The sequence below is a fragment of the Leucopleurus acutus genome, assembly GCF_964270905.1.
Source record: "Leucopleurus acutus genome assembly, chromosome: 3".
In the NCBI taxonomy this organism is placed as follows: domain Eukaryota; kingdom Metazoa; phylum Chordata; class Mammalia; order Artiodactyla; family Delphinidae; genus Leucopleurus; species Leucopleurus acutus.
The window spans coordinates 67,405,829-67,419,440 of NC_139145.1; the positions used below are offsets into that span (position 1 = coordinate 67,405,829).

At 38.9% G+C, this 13,612-nt stretch overlaps 1 protein-coding gene across 6 annotated transcripts in view; it reads left to right on the forward strand.

The window, feature by feature from the left end:
* RAPGEF6 (Rap guanine nucleotide exchange factor 6) overlaps positions 1–13,612 on the forward strand; it is a 221,816-nt gene that overhangs the window by 132,162 nt on the left and 76,042 nt on the right. For all 6 annotated transcript variants that reach the window (XM_082837180.1, XM_082837181.1, XM_082837182.1 and 3 more), the window contains 3 exons: positions 8,136–8,313; positions 10,349–10,485; positions 13,126–13,284. In XM_082837180.1, the coding sequence (XP_082693306.1) occupies positions 8,136–8,313; positions 10,349–10,485; positions 13,126–13,284 (474 nt within the window). The remainder of the gene's footprint in view (positions 1–8,135; positions 8,314–10,348; positions 10,486–13,125; positions 13,285–13,612) is intronic.

A 13,612-nucleotide genomic window follows, 5' to 3' on the forward strand; every position in this document is an offset into this window, starting at 1 on the left:
TCCTGGGCTTTTGTTTGTTGGAAGATTTTTAATCACTTTCAATGCCTGTGATTGGTCTGTTCATATTTTCTATTTCTTCCTGATTCAGTCTTGGCAGGTTGTGCATTTCTAAGAATTTGTCCATTTCTTCCAGGTTGTCCATTTTATTGGCATAGAGTTGCTTGTAGTAATCTGTCATGATCTTTTGTATTTCTGCAGTGTCAGTTGTTACTTCTCCTTTTTCATTTCTAATTCTATTGATTTGAGTCTTCTCCCTTTTTTTCTTGATGAGTCTGGCTAATGGTTTATCAATTTTGTTTATCCTCTCAAAGAACCAGCTTTTAGTTTTATTGATCTTTGCTATCGTTTACTTCATTTCTTTTTCATTTATTTCTGATCTGATCTTTATGATTTCTTTCCTTCTGCTAACTTTGGGGATTTTTTGTTCTTCTTCCTCTAATTGCTTTAGGTGCAAGGTTAGGTTGTTTATTTGAGATGTTTCCTGTTTCTTAAGGAAGGACTGTATTGCTATAAACTTCCCTCTTAGAACTGCTTTTGCTGCATCCCATACGTTTTGGGTCGTCATGTCTCCATTGTCATTTGTCTCTAGGTATTTTTTGATTTCCTCTTTGATTCCTTCAGTGATCATCTTGTTATTAAGTAGTGTATTGTTCAGCCTCCATGTGTTTGTATTTTTTACAGATCTTTTCCTGTAATTGATATCTAGTCTCATAGCGTTGTGGTCGGAAAAGATAGTTGATACAATTTCAATTTTCTTAAATTTACCAAGGCTTGATTTGTGATGTTCCATGAGCACTTGAGAAAAACGTGTATTCTGTTGTTTTTGGATGGCATGTCCTATAAATATCAATTAAGTCCATCTTGTTTAATGTATCATTTAAAGCTTGTGTTTCCTTATTTTTTTCATTTTGGATGATCTGTCCATTGGTGAAAGTGGGGTGTTAAAGTCCCCTACTCTGAATGTGTTACTGTCGATTTCCCCTTTTATGGCTGTTAGTATTTGCCTTATGTATTGAGGTGCTCCTATGTTGGGTGCATAAATATTTACAATTGTTATATCTTCTTCTTGGATCGATCCCTTGATCATTATGTAGTGGCCTTCTTTGTCTCTTGTAATAGTCTTTATTTTAAAGTCTGTTTTGTCCGACATGAGAATTGCTGCTCCAGCTTTCTTTTGGTTTCCATTTGCATGGAATATCTTTTTCCATCCCCTTACTTTCAGTCTGTATGTGTCTCTAGGTCTGAAGTGGGTCTCTTGTAGACAGCATATATATGGGTCTTGTTTTTGTATCCATTCAGCCAGTCTGTGTCTTTTGGTGGGAGCATTTAATCCATTTACATTTACGGTAATTATCGATATGTATGTTCCTATTCCCATTTTCTTCATATGTATGTTCCTATTGCCATTTTCTAACTAATGGAAATTTGTTATTGTAGGTCTTTTCCTTCTCTTGTGTTTCTTGCCTAGAGAAGTTCCTTTAGCAGTTGTTGTTAAGTTGGTTTGGTGGTGCTGAACTCTGTCAGTTTTTGCTTGTCTGTAAAGGTTTTAATTTCTCCATCAAATCTAAATGAGATCCTTGCTGGGTAGAGTAATCTTGGTTGCAGCTTTTTCTCCTTCATCACTTTAAATATGTCCTGCCAGTCCCTGCTGGGTTGCAGAGTTTCTGCTGAAAGATCAGCTGTTAACCTTATGGGGATTCCCTTGTGTGTTATTTGTTGTTTTTCCCTTGCTGCTTTTAATATGTTTTCTTTGTATTTAATTTTTGACAGTTTGATTAATATGTGTCTTGGCGTGTTTCTCCTTGGATTTATCCTGTATGGGTCTCTCTGTGTTTCCTGGACTTAATTAACTATTTCCTTTCCCATATTAGGGAAGTTTTCAACTATAATGTCTTCAAATATTTTGTCAGTCCCTTTCTTTTTTTCTTCTTCTTCTGGAACCCCTATAATTCGAATGTTGGTGCGTTTAATGTTGTCCCCGAGGTCTCTGAGACTGTCCTCAATTCTTTTCATTGTTTTTTCTTTATTCTGCTCTGCAGTAGTTATTTCCACTATTTTATCTTCCAGGTCACTTATCCATTCTTCTGCCTCAGTTATTGTGCTATTGATTCCATCTAGAGTATTTTTAATTTCATTTAGTGTGTTGTTCATCATTGCTTGTTTCATCTTTAGTTCTTCTAGGTCCTTGTTAAATGTTTCTTTCATTTTCTCTATTTCCAAGATTTTGGGTCACCTTTACTGTCATTATTCTGAATTCTCTTTCAGGTAGACTGCCTATTTCCTCTTCATTTGTGAGGTCTGGTGGGTTTTTATCTTGCTCCTTCATCTGCTGTTTGTTTTTCTGTCTTCTCATTTTGCTTATCTTACTGTGTTTGGGTTCTCCTTTTTGCAGGCTGCAGGTTCTTAGTTCCCATTGTTTTTGGTGTCTGTCCTCAGTGGCTAAAGTTGGGTCAGTGGGTTGTATAGGCTTCCTGGTGGAGGGGACTAGTGCCTGTTTTCTGGTGGTTGAGGCTAGATCTTGTTTTTCTGGTGGGCAGGTCCATGTCTGGTGGTGTGTTTTGGGGTGTCTGTGGACTTATTATGATTTTAGGCAGCCTCTCTGCTAATGGGTGGGGTTGTGTTCCTGTCTTGCTAGATGTTTGGCATAGGGTGTCCAGCACTGTAGCCTGCTGGTGGTTGAGTGGAGCTGGGTCTTCGCGTTGAGATGGAGTACTCTGGGAGAGCTTTCTCCATTTGACATTACGTGGAGCTGGGAAGTCTCTGGTGGACCAATTTCCTGAACTCGGGTCTCCTACCTCAGAGGCACAGGCCTGACACCTGGCTGCAGCACCAAGAGCCTTTCATTCACACGGCTCAGAATAAAAGGGAGAAAAAGTAGAAAGAAAGGAAGGAAGGAAGGAAGGGAGAAGGAATGAAAGGTAGAAAGAAAGGAAGGAAGAATAAAGTAAGATAAAATAAAATAAAGTTATTAAAATAAAAAATAATTATTAAGAAAAAAGTTTTTTTAAAAAGAAAAAAAAAACCACGGACGGATAGAACCCTATGACAAATGGTGAAAGCAAAGCTATACAGACAAAATCTCACACAGAAGCATACACATACACACTCGCAAAAAGAGGAAAAGGGGAAAAAATAATAAATCTTGCTCTCAAAGTCCACCTCCTCAATTTGGGATGATTCGTTGTCTGTTCATGTATTCCACCCATACATGCAGGGTACATCAAGTTGATTGTGGAGATTTAATCCGCTGCTTCTGAGGCTGCTGGGAGAGATTTTCATTTCTCTTTTTTGTTCGCACAGCTCCCGGTGCTCAGCTTTGGATTTGGCCCCGCCTCTGCGTGTAGGTTGCCGGAGGGTGTCTGTTCTTCGCTCAGACAAGATGGGGTTAAAGGAGCTGGTGACTCGGGGCCTCTGGCTCACTCAGGCCGTGGGGAGGGAGGGGTATGGATGAGGGGCGAGCCTGCGGCAGCAGAGGCTGGCATGACGTTGCAGCAGCCTGAGGCACGCCATGCGTTCTCCCGGGGAAGTTGTCCCTGGATCACGTGACCCAGGCAGTGGTGGGCTGCACAGGCTCCCCGGAATGGAGGTGTGGATAGTGACCTGTGCTCGCACACAGGCTTCTTGGTGGAGGCAGCAGCAGCCTTAGCATCTCCTGCCCGTCTCTGGGTTCCGCGCTGTTAGCCGCGGCTCGCACCCGTCTCTGGAGCTCCTTTAAGCAGCGCTCTTAATCCCCTCTCCTTGCGCACCAGGAAACAAGGAAGGAAGAAGTAGTCTCTTGCCTCTTTGGCAGGTCCAGACTTTTCCCGGACTCCCTCCCGGCTAGCCGTGGTGCACTAACCCCCTGCAGGCTGTGTTCACGCCACCAACCCCAGTCCTCTCCCTGCGCTCCAACCAGAGCCCGAGCCTCAGCTCCAGCCCCACCCGCCCTGGCGGGTGAGCAAACAAGCCTCTCGGGCTGGTGAGTGCTGGTCGGCACCGATCCTCTGTGCGGGAATCTCTCCGCTTTGCCCTCCGCACCCCTGTTGCTGTGCTCTCCTCCGCGGCTCCGAAGCTTCCCCCCTCCGCCACCCGCAGTCTCTGCCTGCGAAGGGGCTTCCTAATGTGTGGAAACCTTTCCTCCTTCACAGCTGCCTCCCACTGGTGCAGGCCCCGTCCCTATTCTTTTGTCTCTGTTTATTCTTTTTTTCTTTTGCCCTACCCAGGTACGTGGGGAGTTTCTTGCCTTTTGGGAAGTCTGAGGTCTTCTGCCAGCGTTCAGTAGGTGTTTTGTAGGAGTTGTTCCACGTGTAGATGTATTTCTAGTGTATCTGTGGGGAGGAAGGTGATCTCCGCGTCGTACTCTTATGCCATCTTCCTCCGACTGAGACTCTCATATTTTTATTTATTTATTTTTAAAGCTGTACATATTTTAAATTTATTTATTTATTTATTTTAGGCTGCATTGGGTCTTCATTGCTGTGCGCAGGCTTTCTCTAGTTGCAGTGAGCGGGGACTACTCTTCGTTGCGGTGTGCAGGCTTTTCATTGTGGTGGCGTTTCTTGTTGCAGACCACGGGCTCTAGGTGCGTGGGCTTCAGTAGTTGTGGTACATGGTCTCAGTAGTTATGGCTTGTGGGCTCTAGAGCGCAGGCTCAGTAGTTGTGGCGCACAGGCTTAGCTGTTCCGCAGCATGTGGGATCTTCCCGGACCAGAGCTCGAACCCGTGTCCCCTCCTTTGGCAGGCAGATTCTTAGCCACTGCGCCACCAGGGAAGTCCCCATATTTTTATTCTTCATTCTTATTTTACCACCTTATCCCTTTTGTAGACTCTTAATATTTTAGCAGTTGAGTATGTTCTCTTAACTAATTTTATTCATCCTTTTTCTTTTATCCTACTTTGATAAAAGTACAGGTAAAAGAGGACAATGGTAAGAAGAGATTATATTCTTTCCTTTGCAGATGGCCTTAGAAAGTTCCTAAAAGAGTTCTTTTAATAGTCATCTCCCAGTCACTACCCATGATTTTCATTCTACCTAAAGAGTTATTTTCTTAAAATATCTTCACTTTTTGTGCAGATGACAGTAAGCCTTCCCTATTATCCACATAACTGAATTGCATCTTGCCTTTTTTAAAAAAATTTTTATTGCAGTTTAGTTGCTTTACAATGTTGTGTTAGTTTCTACTGTACAGCAAATTGAATCAGCTATACATATACATATATCCCCTCTTTTGTGGATTTCCTTCCCATTTAGGTCACCACAGAGCACTGATTAGAGTTCCCTGTGCTATACAGTAGGTTCTTATAGTTATCTATTTTATACATAGTATCAGTAGTGCATATATGTCAATCCCAGTTTCCCAATTCATCGCACCCCCACCCGCCTTTGCATCTTGCCTTTTTTTTTTTTTTTTTTTTTTTTTTTGCGGTACACGGGCCTCTCACTGTTGTGGCCTCTCCCGTTGCGGAGCAAAGGCTCCGGACGCGCAGGCTCAGCGGCCATGGCTCACGGGCCCAGCCGCTCTGCGGCATGTGGGATCTTCCCGGACCGGGGCACAAACCTGTGTGCCCTGCATCGGCAGGCGGACTCTCAACCACTGCGCCACTAGGGAAGCCGTTGCCTTTTTTTATGTTTTGAGTTATCCATCTTTTTATCAGACATAATCTAAAAGATAAGAATGAGACTAGGTTGAAATAGTCTTGGTCAGGGGATGAAAAACTGAGATTGAGATGAGGACAGGGTAGTTTAAAAACTCAGATTTAAGGTAGATTGTCCTTAAAATTTGATAAAAGAGAAAAAGGCTGTTATTCCAGAGGTGAGCATCTATATTCTGAAAAATTGACTTGTGTGTAAAAAATATTGCTTCAGTGTTTTTTAACACTCATTTCTTAGATTAAAATCAGTGTTTGTAGATAAATTGGGTTTTGGAAAAGTCGTTTTAGTATCTACACATTTAAATTAAAACAACTTATCTTTGAAAAGAGATTGTAACTTTTTAACAAGTTTTTAGTTCCAAAGGTATATTATTCAGAAATGCACTCTGCTTAAACCCTAAAGTTTCATAACCAAAATGTAACTCAGGAGAGCATGCTGGTCATAAGATAGGATTGCCCCTATAAGAGCCTTAAGAGCCAGTTTATCTAATCTTAAAGATTTCAAGTTGGGTGTTTAATCTAGTTTGTTAACTATTGATTAAAGCTCTTACTTAAAGCTGTGCAGAAGTCCAAAAGAAGTATAGAACCTAGTCTTACATAACAAATCAGAACTCTTTTCAGTTGCAGGTATCAGAGCCTTAACTTGAATTAACTAAAGCCAGAACAGATAAGTTATTGACCCCCAGAGAAAGCAGAGGCAGCTCTGGCCTCAAGGAACCTGGATGCTTGCAAGTGTGTCTGCCCCTGTTTGCCTGTCTCTCTAGTCCTTTGACTCCTTGTTGCTTGATTGCTCTTCCTCCCTCTCTCTCTGTGACACATTCTGTCACAGGTCATCTTTGTTGCACATGCTGTGCTTTTTCCATCTCTGTCCTGCATGATATATTTTTGTTTTTTTGCTTTGTTGCTCTGCATCTGTCTGTCTCGATCTCTTTCTGTGTCTGCTGTCTTGTTCAATGTCCTTCCTCCGCATTCCCCTGCCCTTTTCTCTGCCAGTTGATTCCATTTTCTCCCACCACAGAAAGGCATTCCCATGTGGCTGTAGGCTGTTCTGCCTCACATTCTTCCAATTCATCAACCGGAGGAGAAAGGATGCTCTGCCCTCCAGCTCCAGTTATAAAAATCCAGAGGAAAGGACTTTCTCCCTTAGCTTCCCTAGCCAGGAACAGGGCACTGTTTCCCTTTGAAATCTCTGGGTTAAGTGGGAGAGGAACATCAACTCCCTAAAAGAAGGTAGAACCTCTTCTGGGCAGACAAAATAGTAAATGTTCAACACAGGAGATGAGACTTAAATATTTGAATGAAGGTTCCATAGTTTTCAATAATCCTCATGTATGAGTGCTTATTTATTATGAAATTTCTGTACGTTCTACTCATTTTTTCCATATCTGCTTTAGTATTCATGCTTTTTCATTTATTATTATATGAATCAACTGAGTATAATATTTAGAAATATTGCCTAATAATCCACTTCAGGACAATTTGATTTTGTCCTGAAGTACAAAAAGTAAAAAATACAAAGTACAAAAAGTAAATAAATAATTTTATTTATTTTACTTGTTTTCTATGAGTAACATTTAAATTCATAGTTTTTTAAAAGTCTGCTAGTTCCTTTACAACTATCTGAGACTAGTATGTTTGCAAAGTTCAGGTTGTAAGTATAAGTTTATTTTTTTAAGATTGCTTAGAGCAGTGGTCCCCAACCTTTTTGGCACCAGGGACTGGTTTCTTGGAAGACAGTTTTTCCACAGATGGGGTGGGGGGGGGTTGGGGATGGATCAGCTGGTAATACAAGTGATGGGGAGCGATGGGGGGAGGGGGTGGCAGCTCATCTCCTGCTGTGCAGCCTGGTTCCTAACAGGCCACAGACCAGAACCTGTCTGCGGCTGGGGGGTTGGGGACCCCTGGTAGAGTAACCTTGGCTCTTCTTTGCTTACTGTTAGATTCAACAATAAGGTATTGGAAAGAGAGAAGTATTTGTTCAATCCTTCACAGTTGTTGAATTTTAGCACTTTTCAGTACTGCTGTTTTATACTTCTGTTCTTAATTTACATGACTGTCTACCCTACTAGACTCTAAACCTAGTGCTGACAGAATAATACCTTATTTATAACACCCAGCATATACTAACAAGGTACTCCTAAAATGATTGTTGGTAAACTGTCTTTCTCTTTCTTGCACTTTATATTTTAGGAAATGTACTTTTAAGGAATACAGATGTTTGTTGGAAAGCAGGTATTAATACATTTAGTGATGTTTGAGTCTCTTGACCATTTTATACATACTGGCTCAGATTTGTCAATTTAGATGTCACACTGAAATGATGACTTGTATTTTAGGCAGAGAGAAACGTTTTATAAATAAGTAGCATTTTGTTTTTGATAGAGCATACAGTGTTGCCTAATTCTTGGTAATATTTGGTGGGAGGGGTAGTTTTGCTTCATTCAGATTGTGACATATAATTTTTATAACATGAAATGGTAAGTGATCAAGATTTCTTTCTGTAGGCTACGGAAAGTGAGGTAGGAGATGTAGATTTAACACGTCTTCCAGAAGGACCTGTTGATTCTGAAGATGAAGAAGAGGAAGATGAAGAGATTGATCGAACAGATCCACTGCAGGGGCGAGATCTTGTTCGAGAATGTCTTGAAAAAGAACCTGCAGACAAAACTGATGATGACATTGGTAAGAAATACATGTGTTCACAATAGGAATTTTATAGTTCAGTTTATATATAGATACCTATTGGTGCATAACAAATTACCCCCAAGAAGGTTTTGTGGGTCAAGAATTCAGGAGCAGCCTACCTGAGTCGTTCTGGCTCATTGTCTCTCATGAGGTTGTAGTCAGAATGTGGCAGGAGTTACAGTCACTGGGCTAAGCTGGAGGATCTGCTTCCAAGGTGGCTGCTCACATGGCTTTTGGCATAGAACCTCAGTTCCTCTCCACACGGGCTTCTCCAGAGGTTGTTTAAATGTCCTCACCACATGGCAGTTGGTTTCCCCCAAAGCCAGTAATTCAGGGGAGAATAAGGCAGATGCCATAGTATCTTTTATGATCTGGCCTCAGGAATGATACATCATTGCTTCTTCCCAATTCTGTTTATCATACAGAGCAACCCTCGTGCAGTATGGGAGGGGACTGCACGAGGACGTGAATATCAAGAGGCAAGAATTGTTTAGGGCCGTCTTTGAGGCTAGCTGCCCCAAGGTTAGAGCTTGTTTTGGAGGTTCTAGCAGTGGAACGCAGCTGTTCATATATCCGTAAGCGAAGGACAGTACTCCTTTCTCAGGGAAGGTTCTCCTCTATCGGGACAGGTTGTCCTCTTTGACTAAGTGTACAGCTTCAGGATGGATGCATGTAAGGAGTGGTGAAGGGAGGAAGGGGACACCTGCCTAGACAGCCAGATCAGCTGAATTAACCCTGGCCATCATTAGGGTGATGGATGTTGCAGCCAGATAGTCCTCATATTCTGGCTGCCCCAATTTATAAAACAATAGCTTTGATTGCAGTAAAGTGATTTCCCCCTCCATGTCCACAAGACATGTAAAACACAGTGCATCAGTGTTCAATGTCTATGAATTCAAAAAATTTCAAATGTTATCAAAAATCATAGTTTTGCCTGTAGCTTGAAAAAATATGTGTATAGTTTTTGATTCAAATTTATGAATTTTCCTTTAATTTCTTATAGAACTACTTACTGTACGTTGGAGGTTGAGTAATACTAAAGATGCTAATGTTATCTTTAAGGACAAAGATTACTTAGTGTTGTTATATATTATGATTCAATTAAGATTTTATCCTAGATTTCCCTTTTATAAGAGTCATACTGCTGTGATTCAAGTCAGAAGATACTGCTACTAATAATTATAATCTATGGGAGTAAAGATCAATACGTTTGAACATTCCTTGCCATGCTAATAACATATAATATAGTTATGCAGCCTACAGTTGAGACTGATGTTTTGAATGCTATCTGGACAGCAACTGTAAGTGCATTTTTAGTGATAAAGAATTGTACACTATGCTGTTTTCACAAGACTTTCTTAAAAATTGAAATATGATTAACTTCCAGTTATCTGTAGATAGATAGCACCTTATTTCTTCTATTTCAGCCTTAGCTGACTGCTTAAATGTTTTTTCCTTTATCTTTATTGCTCATGTATCTATACCAGGGAATGGACTGAGGCAGGTATTCATACATTTGTTGGTTAAATTAAAGAGAGTTACCTTGTAGTTGCTTTGACAAATCTTAAACTAGTATTCACATTTGTTGTCCCTAATTTAATTACTTACTGACATTTATTAATAACTGTTTAAAAACTCTAGCCCAGAAAGAAACAGACAAAAGCCTTTTACACTAATCTATTAGATCAAAGGACATCACTAAATGTAACCACCATGGAATAGCATCTCCTGCTAGGAAAATTAGCTAAACTCTCCAGCTCATCTGAATCTGTGTAGTTTCCTGGTTCTCTCTGGAGGTTGTGAATCTGGTGTCTTCCATTATGCCTGTATTTTCATGTGAATCTGAATATATCTGTTAACCAAATAACTGAATTTTTTTTAAGCAACAGTCATCTTGTATCTTGGTTTCTCTAGTTAAGCAGCATGAATTCCTAAGTTGATTAGAAAATTGGGTATTGGATTCTGGATTTTATTGTATCTTTAAACTGTAGTCCTTGATGGTCACGAAACTAGAATTTCTGTTTTTTAACAGAACAGTTACTGGAGTTTATGCACCAGCTTCCTGCTTTTGCAAACATGACCATGTCTGTAAGGAGAGAACTCTGCTCAGTGATGATTTTTGAAGTGGTGGAGCAGGCTGGAGCTATTATTCTTGAAGATGGGCAAGAGGTAGGTTAGCAAATAGATGTTACACATTACTTGGTTATAGCAGCTAATTTTTAGAATAATTTAATTTTCATAAACTTGTGTAGATCTTGACTTTTAAAATTTATACAGTTTTTTAAATGACTGCTGAGTCTGGGATAGTTATAATTTCTGAAAAGATAAGTTTTGTTTTGTTTTTGCTTTATTTTGTCTTAATTTTGATTTCCTGGCAGTGGACCTTGCACAGAATAGATGTTCAGTAATTAATATTCATTGGACCAAATTTGTTTTTACTTCTCAAATTAAATTATAAGATTTTTTAAAAATTTTCTTAATTCTTTGTTTTGTTTTGTTTATTAATTTATTTTTTTTCTTATTAGTCATCCATTTTATACACATCAGTGTATACATGTCAGTAATTATTGTTATATTAGTATATTTATAACATTATTATTAAAATGTTTTTCAAGTATGTAATCTCCTTATCCCTTTTTCATATTATACATTTTTTTTTAAATGAAGGAAATGTATTGGTACCTGTGCCTCCTAGTAGACTGCTATCAGTTGAGGCATTATGTGGCAATTCTATTTTCAGAAATGCTTGGATGGCAACTTGCGGATGGGCAGAGGGAGGATTCAGAGGAATTGAAAAGTGTTACTGCTGTTAGGTAGCACTTCACTGGTTTTCTTATCGAACTGATAAAAATTAATGGTGAAATGTCAGTCAGTGCACATTGTCATATACTGCTAGTAGGAATATAAACAGTATTTCTGTAAAATCATTTAGAAATTTTTAACATGGGCTTCAAAGTATTAACAGCCTCTAACCCATTATTCCCCTTTTTAATGTCTCTCCTCCAGACACAATATAAAACTCAAAGAGTTATGCCAAAAGATATTCATTGCAGGATGTGTATAATAGTAAAAATTGGAAATGACCAAAATATATCCCCCCGAAAAAAACAGTGGTTAACTAAATTATTATATAGCCACAGGTATAATATTATATAGGTTTTCAAGTTATTTTAAAATTTGATAGATATCTTTGAGGGCAGGGGCCTTAGCTCTAGCTTTGTATACATGCTTTCTCCCTGTATCCTAGAAATCGTTTGGCACATAGGATATACTAAAAAAAAGTTTGATGAACAAATGAGTATAGTATTAAATTTTTTTAAAAGGACAGGATAGTCTAAATAGTTAAACAATATGAAATAATATAAACATGGGAGAAAAATACTAAACTTTTGATGACAACTGTATAAATAGTGGGATTTTGAATAACTTTACTTTTCCACAAATTTTGTCGTCTTTTAATATTCCACGGTTCTGTCAGCAAAAATTTGTTGTGTGCCTACTTTGTGCTAGGTACACAGTGAGGATAGTGGTGGAAAACTCCAATACAGACCCTGTCCTCAAGTAATTTGTGTAATCCACAAATTCCACAATGAGTGTATTTTATATTTGAAATAACTAAAAATTTTAAAAAAACAGTTTTGAAAAAATATTTCTTGTTGCCAGTGATTCTCCTTCAGAACTGATAATCCAGATTTCCCTTAAATCACATTAAAACTGATTCACATTAAAACTGAAAGTTTAGGCTAATAAAAGGGATACCACATGAGAACAAGTAATCTTTCACTGATATACAATAGGCCTTAGAATATGTCTCCTAAGAGCATTAAATACTTTGGTATAAATTGAGAGCAGTATTTTCTTAACATTAGGAGAAATTTTCAATATTTTTTAAGATATGCCTTAAAATTCAGGCTTTTAATAGTTTTTCTGAATTAATCACTAGCTCCCTTTTTTTTTCTTTCTTTCTTTTGAATGTTTGCTATGTGCCAGACACTATTCTAATCACATGGTTTGTATTAAACTCATTTTTAATGGACACAAAAGTCCTGTGATAGGTAATGTTGTTATGCCCATTTTAGCAGTAAAGAAACTGAAGCCTAGGAGGTTAAATAACTTGCCCAGAGTCACTCAGCTAGTCAGTGGCAGATTCTGGATTCAAATTCCAAGAGCTGTTGGTCTTTTTTTTTTTTTTTTGTATTAATGGGACTGTGCCATTTGTAGCCTTTTATTTTTTTTATTATTTTATTTTTGGCTGCATTGGGTCTTCGTTGCTGTACGCGGGCTTTCTCTAGTTGCAGTGAGCAGGGCTGCTCTTCGTTGCAGTGCGCAGGCGTCTCATTACGGTGGCTTCTCTTGTTGAGGAGCACAGGGTCTAGGCGTGGGGGCTTCAGTAGTTGTGGCTCACGGGCTCTAGAGCACAGGCTCAGTAATTGTGGCGCACGGGCTTAGTTGCTCCACAGCATGTGGGATCTTCCCGGACTAGGGCTTGAACCCATAGTCCCCTGCATTAGCACGCGGATTCTTAGCCACTGCGCCACCAGGGAAGCCCAGAGCTGGTGGTCTTAACCATAACAGTTACTGAGAGTCCCCGATTTCATTTGGTGACTAAAAGAAGAAAGAGTAAAATAAACTTTAGTGGTTGGCTTAACAGGATTAGGGTGTTACTGACAGAGTATTTAGTAATATAATCAGATCTTCTTTTTTCTTTTTTAAATTATACGAGTTCTATATATTGATTGATTATTTTTCAAAGTTAACATGTAACCCTCTTTTCCCAAAGATTCTTAAAGCCTATATTTTTCTCTATAGCTTGACTCATGGTATGTTATTTTAAACGGCACTGTAGAAATTAGTCATCCAGATGGAAAAGTTGAAAATCTCTTTATGGGAAATAGTTTTGGAATTACACCCACTCTGGATAAGCAGTACACGCATGGAGTTGTTAGGACTAAAGTAGACGATTGTCAGGTAAGCTTATGTCTGCTTGTGTACTCTTGTTTCTTGATTTTAAATGGCTGAGCTTTTTTTTCCTTCCCCAAAATAAAATAGCTTGATTTGAGAATTGGGGGTTTGAAAAGCTCACAGTTAATAAAGGAAACTAGATTTTATATCAGACTCAAATATTTGTGGAATTGAACAAACTATACATACTTTAAAAGAGAATATATCTAATAAACGTTGATTTTTTAAATTTCTATCTGATATTAGCCAGCTCAGTCTCTTTTTTGTTTTTTTTCAATAGAGGAAGAAATAAGAACTTCTGAGTTGTTTGTTTCTAACTTACTCCTGCTTCATG